This window comes from Solanum pennellii, chromosome 10 (genome assembly GCF_001406875.1).
Source record: "Solanum pennellii chromosome 10, SPENNV200".
NCBI lineage: Eukaryota > Viridiplantae > Streptophyta > Magnoliopsida > Solanales > Solanaceae > Solanum > Solanum pennellii.
The window spans coordinates 4694974-4705270 of record NC_028646.1 but is presented as its reverse complement, the minus strand read 5'-3'; the positions used below and the strand labels follow the sequence as shown (position 1 = coordinate 4705270).

The following is a 10297-nucleotide window of genomic DNA, read 5'->3' as shown; positions in this document are numbered from 1 at the left end:
TACTTGAATTTGGACTTCACATACAAGTATTTACCATGTTCAGATACATGCATTTAAAATACATAAAGTTAATTTGATGTAATTTGTTCTAGGTACACAATATTCAAGTGCATTCATATGTATTTGAATCTGTCGCTTACCTCTCTTTTGTTTCAGTCGCCTCTTTGTATCTGATCTTTCACATATATTTAGTATATTCACATGTATTTAACATATATAGATTCTCTCACTCCCGTCTCTTTCTATTTTGATATATTTAATAGCAACATATATGAATCTGAATAAAATTATTATCGATGAAACAATATGTATTTATTTCAAAATATAAGAGAAATAATAACTTAAGAAAACATCAATTATCTGTCGTACTGTATTTATTGACTTGACTGAGTAGCAAACTGGCAACCCAATAGTGGGCCCTACACAGCTTAGCAAAAATCAAACACCCCAACTACTACTACTGCTTACCCGCCATTTCTTTTGTATTCATTAACCATGAAAAGTCCCAATACCCAATTTTCCGGTGGTGGCCGGAGATCTAGTTCCGGCGCCGTATATATGTCTTCCAGCTCCGTCGGTTCACGTACATCCGATCGTCTTCCTCATTCACCTAGCACATCTACTTACTCCTCAACTACTACTACAATTTCTCAAAAGTCAAATTCCGGCAGGAATCCGGTCATAATCGCCGTCAAATCCGTCGTAGAAGCTTTTGCGTCCTGTTTTACTCCGCCGGAGCCTAAATCTTTGAGTACTAATTTTGGTGATTCCGATTCGTTTAAAGCTCCTTCAGGTATGTTGAGATTTTTGCTTATACACAGACACCTGAACATGATTTTTTCATTAAGGGATTTTGAAAATGTGAAGAAGTAGATTACGAAGAAGTTAATGGTATTCAACCTATAATATATTATATGTATATAGAAATGATAATTTTCATTAGAAAAAGAATATGATATACACAATCTATTTTACTTGGAAGTCTCTGCATCTATGTGGTTTTGAAGCTTATTGACCCAATAATTTCATCGATTTAGGCAATTTGGGTTCAGCCATGAACAAAGATAGTGTTGGTGATTACAAGTTACAGGTAAAATAAAATAATAAAATGCCACAACAGATAGATCCAGTTTAAGCAATATGTTCATGTGCATCCATTATTTTTGCCTTTGAATTAAACAATGTATAACAACAACAACAATATACCCATTAAAATTCCACTAAGTGGCGTCTAGAGAAGGTAGAGTGTACGCAGATTTTATCACTAGCTTGTGGAGGTAGAGAGATTGTTTCCAGAACACCCTTGGCTCGAGTACATCAAACCCAAGTAAAAAAGGAAGAAAAACCAACGTTTAAGAATTGTATTCTTTTTATTTCAATTTGTTTTTCTGGTTTTGATTTGACATAAAAATTTAAAGAAAGTAAAAAAGACTTTTGAATCTTGTGGTCTTAAATTAAAGATATGTAGAATATATGAAAATGTCATTTTAATCTTGTGGTATTAAACATATCATGTCTAAAGTTAAAATTAAGGAGTTGTCAAAAAAGAAAAGAGACATATCTTTTGAAGACTAAAAAAAAAGTAAGACAAACGAGTTGAAACAGACGGAGTAGAAAATTTCAATATGTATCATGTACATATGATAAATATTGGCTACACCTCTGACTTTCTACACCATCCATTATCTTTTTACCATTTGGATGTTGAGGACTGTGCTTTGAGTTGAGAGGAAAACAATGCATTTCACATATTGGATTTATTTTATCACTAGTTGATAGCACTACAGTAAATTAGATGGAGCTACGCGAATGTTTTTGACTTCCAAGTTCAATTCCACATTGTTTCGTTATGCAGAGTTTCAGTGTTTCTCATAGCAAGAATACAGAACTTGACTTCCTAATATTCAATTTAAAGGTATTATCAACTCATCAGAAGTATAGAAGTGACATTAGAATGGACCATAGGGTATCTTACGAAGTGATGAAGTGAGATTAGAATAGACCATAGGGTTTTTGAGAAGTGATGAAGTGAGATTAGAATAGACCATAGGGTATCTCGAGAAGTGAAGTGAGATTAGAATAGACCATAGGGTATCTTGAGAAGTGATGAAGTGAGCATTTTGCTTGAAAATTTATAAAAGATTTTCTTGTTCAAGTGTAAGACCAACCTAAGTTCGAAATTGGATGCTTAGTTTTGGTTGGTGGGATTGAAGTTTATTTATGTTATAATATATTGAACATTAATCATGTGATGCCTTCGGGAACAAAACCTTGTAGGCACAAGTTGATGGAGCTTTTTCATCATAGTTGTAGATGTACACATTAACATTAAATTTATCATAAATGAACGAGTACAGTGGTACTTGTATACATTGACTTAATCTTGTATGTATAATGTAATTTTTCACTGAACGGCGGTTTAGATGAACCCTTTGCCCCTTACCTAGCTCCGACCCTGCATTAACAACAGAAAAAGAATATGTTTTACACAATCACCTCACCTAAAAGATAATTACATGCAACTGTTCAATGTTCATAACAATCAGGAAAAAAAGGTCAAACTGTGCTTTTGAGGCTTATTAACCCAGTAAATTCATCAACTTTGTCATTTGGGTTCAGCCATGAATAAAGATAGATCCAGTGTAAAAGCAACAGGTTCATGTATATCCATTGTTGTGCCTTTGAATTAAACAATGTACATTTAAAAAAAAATTATATTCCTGTTTCAATTTGTTTGTCCGATTTTGACTTGATAAGAAATTTAAGAAGATGGAACAAACTTTTGAATCTTGTGGTGTTAAACTAAAGATATGTAGAATATACCAAAATGTCTATCTTGTGGTGTTAAACATGCCATGTAGAAAGTTAGAATTAAAGCGTTGTCAAAAAAGGAAAGAGACATTCTATTTGAAACAAACTAAAAAGACTAAAAAGGAAAGTAAGACAAATAAATTGAAACAAAAGGAGTAGAAAATTCCAATGTGTATCACGTATATGATATATATTGCCTACACCTCTGTCAATCTACAACATGCATTAGCTTTTTACCATTTGGATGTTGAGGCTGTGCTTTGAGTGGAAAGGGAAGTAATGCATTTCACATATTTGATTCATTTTATCATTAGTTGATAGCACTATACTTCAGTAAATTAGATGGAGCTACAAGACTGTGTTTGACTTCCAAGTTCCATTTCACATTGATCGGTTATGCAGAGTCAGTATGTTTGTTACAGCAAGAATACAAAACTTGACTTCCTAAAATTCAATCTAAAGATTAATTTTTACTCCATCAAACACATAGAAGTGAGAGTATCTCGAGACGTGATGAAGCGAAACGATTTGGTTATAAATGTTCAAAAGATTTTCTTGTTGAAGTGTAAGACCAAGCTTAGTTCGAAATTGGATGCTTAGCTTTGATTGGAAGAAAATTAAGCCAATTCCTCTATATCTGCTCTAGCGATCTCCATTTGAGTTCGTCCATTTGAGAATCAGAGAGGAGTAGAAATAATAGTAATCGATTTCTGAACTTCATCCGGAGGCATTACATGAGTACATTTTGTTTGTCTTTCCCTTTCTTCTTTTGCTTGGGATTTCAGCTGGGATTTATTACTGCAAAAGGTTTCCTTGTTTCATAAGTTTTTCTTACTTAGTTTCATTCTTAAATACCCCGTTGATGTTAAATATTTGTCTTGTAATGAAAATTGAACGATATAATTTCTGTACAGTCTTGAGTTGGAATTTGTTGTTTCCCTTAATTCCACTAGCTAAAAGACTGCTAAAACTCCGCTTAGTTTGTATTTCATTTGATAAGAAAGGAAGTTCACTAATTACTTCCAAAAGATTCTTCACATTTTAGTTGGTTGGAAATTTTCAGGTTCATCTGATGGCGGAAGGAAGAAGAGACACAGTAGCAGTAGCAGTAGAGGTCGAAGCATCTACGGCAGTGAAAATAATTCAACTCACACAAAAGAGGCAGGGAGTATTAAATTCAACATGGAAGATATCTATAAGGCCACAAAGAACTTTTCCCCAAGCCTTAAAATTGGTCAAGGAGGTTTCGGGATAGTTTACAAGGGTTGCCTAGCGGATGGAACAGTTGTTGCAATCAAACGCGCCAAAAAGGTACACTTAGTTACTTATTAATAATATCAAGCTTGTTCCTGTTTAGGTTCAAGAACTTGAACATGCTAAAAATCTGGCAAGAGTACTTAACTGCCTTGTATTTGCAGAATATACATGATAAACACTCGGGAGCTGAATTTCGAAGCGAGGTTCAAACTTTAGAAAAAATAGAACATCTAAATTTAGTAAAGTTTTATGGGTTCTTGGAGCATGGAGAAGAAAAGATTTTGGTTGTTGAGTATGTCTCTAATGGAACTCTTAGGGAACACTTGGATAGTGAGTTCTTGATCTTGCTTCTGAGTTTTCATTTTCCATCAATTTTTTGCTCTAGCATTCAAAATTGTTGGTTTCAATGCTTATTTATAATGCTGATGTCATTTAACAATGCAGGTGTTAATGGAAATGTTCTTGATTTCGCGTCAAGACTAGACATTGGAATAGATGTAGGACATGCAATTACATATTTGCATATGTATACAGGTACAAGTGAATTGTGTGCATTACAGTCTTTCTTGAATTCTTGGCTTATTTATCTAGGATTTCTCTGTTCTTCCAATATATCATAAAAAGAAAAGGGTGCTTTGGATGCAGATCACCCTATTATCCATCGAGACATCAAGTCTTCTAATATTCTCCTCACTGAAAACCTTCGAGCTAAGGTGGCCGATTTTGGTTTTGCAAGGCTAGCAGCTGACACTGAGTCAGGAGCCACACATGTTTCTACCCAAGTTAAAGGGACTGCAGGCTACTTAGACCCTGAATACCTAAGTACCTATCAACTTACTGAGAAGAGTGATGTCTATTCATTCGGTGTTTTACTTGTGGAACTTGTTACGGGAAGGCGGCCTATCGAGCCAAAAAAAGAAATTAAAGAGCGCATTACTGCAAGATGGGTATGCTTCTTTCCTAAATATTTAACTTTTATGCATTAGTACTGCAAAAGGATTTTGTATACTATCAAATCACCTAAAAAAATCGTCCATAAATAGTGATGGTTAGTGACATGAAAAATAAGACAAGTTATCTGCTACCTCAGTTGCCCGGATTCTTTACTTTCAGTGTTGTACCCGTGTCAATAAGATCAATGTGGGTGTGGGATCCGTACCGGATTCGTCAATCGATTTTTGGTACTTTGACTAAAATCGACAGAGAAATTCGGGACACATACCTATGATTTCTGAAATCAAAACAAAAGCTAAGGTAAATTTAGAGAAAATGGAATGTGCTTGTAGATAGAAACTTTTATGTGATGCCTTTTCCTTTTATCTCTTTCTGGGATTCTCCTCTTGATCAATATTTTCTCCTCGTAAGTTCTCCACATCATGTGTCACAATTTAGACATATAACTCTATTTTTAGATATTTGAATCATTTAATTTATTTTTAACCGAATTCCCCCACTCGTACTCCCGAATATTAAAATTTAGATCATAAAGGACCCGACTTCTAGATCCATACTCCTATCGGAGACCTGCACCCAAGTCCAAGCAACTTAGTCTGCTACAATATGTTAAACTACATTGGTAGTGTAAAAAGAATTCACACTGTCACTGTATATAAGTTAGGTTATTTTCATAATGTCAGTACAAGATACTATGATTGTATTTAATCTCCACAGTTCCTATTTCTTGCAATCTTTGATTGACGGATGAATGACAAAGTTATATCTTGTAGTAAATGAATTCTTAAAACCATTTTTACTGTCCTTTCTTTTTTGATAGGCTTATATTTGTCAAGATTTTGTTGAATTCCTCTCAAAGTGAGAGTCTTCCCTTTATATAGAGTATTCACATTACACATCCTTAAAGATCTGTTATTCCTATCACTAAAGATCAGCTGTTCAATCCCTCTAAATCTGTCACTCAAATCCCTCTAGATCTACTATGCTATCCCTCCAAATCCGCTATTCTATCACGATACTATTCTCTATGATTACAACAAAAAATTTGTATAATTACACTTATTTACAACACTATATTCATTAATAGATACAATCATTCTCTATTAATTCATCTTGCTAACAATATGTTCACCAAAGAAGTGTGTTGACAAAAGCTGGTTTATATACAGGCAATGAAGAAGTTCACAAGTGGAGATGCAATCTTAACTTTGGATCCAAGGTTAGAAAGATCTGCTGCAAATAGTTTGGCCATGGAAAAAATTTATGAACTAGCTTTGCAATGTTTGGCTCCTCATCGACAGAACCGGCCTACCATGAGAAAATGTGCCGAGATTCTATGGAGCATCCGCAAGAATTACAGAGAACTAGCAGGCTGAAATACCCGCTCTCTCTCTCTCTCTCTCTCTCGACTCACGGGCACCCTGATTGAAGAGTGAAAAGAATGTATGTGTTTTTGTGATGTATGTACACATAAAAGGCAAGTTGCAGGGAATGTATTTCTGATGATGAGATTTTGGTCTGATGGGATAGTTGCATTGATATTGGAATGTATAGGGAGAAATGAGTACATTTGTAATTAATGGAAATCTGGGCTTTTGGCAAAGAATTGTGAAGGGGCAACTGTCTATATATCATTGGCTTGTAAGTTGTATGTATCTAGTGATTTATTTGAGAAGGAATATCAATATAACATTTTGGGTGTCTTTCTTAGGAATTGTATGTATGAGAAAGTGCTTGAAATGTATTTCCTCCATTTTCCTTTTGATACTAAAGTTTGAGCTAATATTTCACACTATGAGTTTTGATATTATAAATTCAGGTTATGGTTAACTAGAATAACACCTCGTTTGGATGGTTGTTACTCATTGTAATGTGTTGTATTGTTAGTTTAAATATCATGTTTGTTTCAGTTGTTAGTTTAATTTTAATTGTATCGTATTATTCAAATTCATTGTTAGGTAACGACGAAAAGCCTCGTTTTATGTAATGACCGATTTCGTGTGATTGCACTGTTATGTTAATATTTTCTTTTCATTTTGTCTTTATTTATTGTATTTAATAATCTTATTTTATTCTTTACCCACCTCTTTATAGTAGCTCTACTCCGTTGTTGATGTGACATAATAACTTAGGTAAGTTATAACGATGGAGAACGGTATAATCTATCAAAATGTTGTATTCATTAAAACAAAAATGTTATATTCATTATATCAATTTGAAAATTTCTAAAAGATAGTTTGTACACACACACACACATATATATATATATATATATATATTTGAGCATGCTAAATATTTGCTATGAGTTCTTAGCACATTCACTATAACAAAAATAATTTTTAGCGGCATTAGATATTGATAATAAAGAATGCTAAAGTCTTTACCGGCATTAGTTAAGTGCCATCAGAACCAATGTTGCTAAAGAATTTAGAGACATATATAAAGAGTGCTAATTGCCGCTACAAATATATATTTAATAGCAAATAAAAATTATTTCCGCTAATGATCATTTTTGATATAGTGATTGTATTGACATTTGCATGACTGTTATGGATGTCTCGATTTTCGAGGTGATCAAATAAGAATTAAGTGAGATTTTTTAATTTTAAAAGTTAGAGAAGTTTGACCAAACTAACGTGTTTGGGTTAACAAGCTCAAAATGGAATTCTAACGGTTTCCTTAGGTCCAAAAGGTGATCATCAATTAGTTGGATGATTGATATTTTCGAGACATTTGATATTTTGGGCCATTGGATAGAAAATTCTAATTTTCTTAAAGCTTAGACTTGACCAATGTCAACATTCGGTTAAGATGAGCCTAGTAAGTTTGGAGTGTGTTTTACCACTATTAATTTGTGTCTGGAATGAATTTTGGGTACTTGATCAAAGTTTAGAATTTTAGTCATATAGTTAGTTCCTTTTGAAGATTAAATCAAAATTTGGATTTTGAACTATAATTCCTTTTCTCTTTTTTTCATATTGAAGAAATGAAAAATGTTCAGATTTTTCTTTTATACTTGGTAAAAGAAATTATCTATACTTTCTTAATATATTTATTTTTGTTTTTCTACGTTAAACATATATTTACTTCTAAATCGTTAAATTATTTTTTTTGTCTCCACCTATATTTCCTATGTGGCCCACAATTTTTTTATTTCTTTATTTATATCTAATTGACATTTTAGTTATTAAAAATAAAGTTTATATTAATGATTCAATCTCAAACCGTGACTCTACCTCATGTATGGTTTTGCAGGTACTATAATGTTATTTCTCTCTAATGAAGATATGCCAATACAAACGAGAACAATAATTCAAGTAGATAAGCAAGGACGATCAAAGCTCAGAATAAAGAAATATTAGAACAAATATCATGGATCAAGTTCAAAGACTACTATTAACAGGACAAATAAACATTCATAGGAAAGGTTAGGCGACAAAAAAAATAAAGAAGAAAAAGTCACTCTCCATAGAGTGTAGCATGCTGTAATTCAAGCGTATATAGATCAAGATTGGAGAAAATACTTATGATATCCTGAACTAAAATGAACTGGTATCAGTTTTCTTGAGTTCAATCTGCAGGAGTTATGGATGAATTAAGTTATTTTTTTCAGTTAAGGCTGATTCAGGTGATGTACGAGGGAATTAGGTCTTTTATCTTGATAGATGAAGATGACAACAGTGTTGAACTGAAGAAGTCTTCACAGAGTCATATTCATGGTGCTCATGAGATTTTTGAACACCCAAATGCGTACCATTCAAGCTTAACACAATTTTTTCATGTTTGATTCAGAGAGAGAGGGACCTCCAGAAGCTCAATGGATGTCTAGCATTGAGCTAATAGGAATGCCGCTTGGTTCAACAATTCATTTTCTTTTTATTTTTTGATCGTTTCAACTTGTTGCTGATAATTTTTTTTGTTTTGGGCTTGGTTCACTTTTGGACCCAAATTATTTATGTTTGAGCCCTCTTTTTATTTAATAAATGGTCCTTCATATTTAAACAAAAAACAATAAAAAGAAAACCTGACACCACCTATTATCACCTTTTTTTTAAAAAAATCTTCTTTGCACCATGAAATTTAAAAATTTTGTTCAAATTGTCCTTTTACATCAATAGAATTTTTTTTACATTCTTATTTTATCTCATTTTAACCATAAACATCTTTAATTATTTAAAACTTGACCAAAAATATCTCACAATTAACTTTTTTATTAAAATTTGTAAAATATTTTTTTATGAGAATACAACAAAAGTTTAGTGGGTGATTTTGGTCATAAACTCACCCAAACTTATCGCAACCACACGACAAATAATAACAACTAGTTAGTTCATATACAAGAGCAATGATCCCTCCTTTGACTTGACCTTTTTTTTTGGAGCAGACTCTTAACCGTAAAAAATAAGGCACATGTATTAAGCTAGCGTTTAATCATAGATTTTTAAATATTCTTGGCAAATATTATTTGAGTGAAAATTTGGTGAAATTTCACCATGTGTTTGGCCATAGATATTGGAAAATATATTTTACCTTTTTAGAAAAATATGATTTATATCCATAAGTTTTAAAAACTATCAAAACTAACTATAAGTTTGTATTACATGTTAATTGGATGTTCGTTAGAACAATAACAAAAAATGTCCATGACACTAGAGCAATGTGATAATTTGGAGTGAGTGCAACAAACATCATTCCATACATCGTGAAGTATACAAAACACGTGACTTTGTTACCTTGAGCCAATTTTTCATCATTTTTATCAAGAATCAATTCATTATTTAATATTCAGTAAATATTTCATCATTATTTTGGTGTTTCACGTAAAAAATTATGTAATACAACGCAAGCAACTACTATATAGAGTGTTTTTGTAAAATATAAAAGTTTGTGGTAAAAATTTAATTTTCAAAAGATCCCAAATAATGAGATTTGACCCAAATTAAGAAAAAACTAGTATTTGAAAATTTGAAATATTTGCCAAAAATATTTACCAAATAATGACAAATTGTATGGATAAACATTATTTGCCAAATTTTTCCAAATATTATTTGAAAAATCTTATGGCCAAACGGGCCTTGAAATTTGAGTGTCCCAATATTTCTTTTTAGCTTGATAATAGGATTTGTAACGACCTGTTTAGTCGTTTTGAGCAGCAGATTTTATTTCTGGAAAAACTGGCTGAGACGACGGATCCCACGACGGACCGTCGAGGGGGTCTCGTTCCAAAACACTTAGAATTCTGAAATTTGGGTACTGAAATCGACTCTCTGAACTT

General features: G+C 32.5%; 1 protein-coding gene across 1 annotated transcript; it reads left to right on the top strand.

Annotated features, from left to right (window-relative positions):
• Positions 1-443: 443 nt before the first annotated feature.
• LOC107032253 (calmodulin-binding receptor-like cytoplasmic kinase 2) lies at positions 444-6814 on the top strand. The gene is made up of 5 exons (XM_015233834.2): positions 444-793; positions 3875-4122; positions 4230-4602; positions 4714-5015; positions 6192-6814. The coding sequence occupies exons 1-5, from the start codon at positions 496-498 to the stop codon at positions 6396-6398; spliced, it is 1428 nt and encodes a 475-aa protein (XP_015089320.1). The 5' UTR covers positions 444-495; the 3' UTR covers positions 6399-6814.
• Positions 6815-10297: the final 3483 nt, after the last annotated feature.

Bases quoted from the DNA above. Each gene is read 5' to 3' on its own strand.
- LOC107032253 (XM_015233834.2), top strand. From the start codon at position 496: ATGAAAAGTCCCAATACCCAATTTTCCGGTGGTGGCCGGAGATCTAGT. The intron at 4,603-4,713 runs GTACAAGTGAAT...CTTTGGATGCAG, and splicing joins ATATTTGCATATGTATACAG to ATCACCCTATTATCCATCGA. The intron at 5,016-6,191 runs GTATGCTTCTTT...GTTTATATACAG, and splicing joins AGCGCATTACTGCAAGATGG to GCAATGAAGAAGTTCACAAG.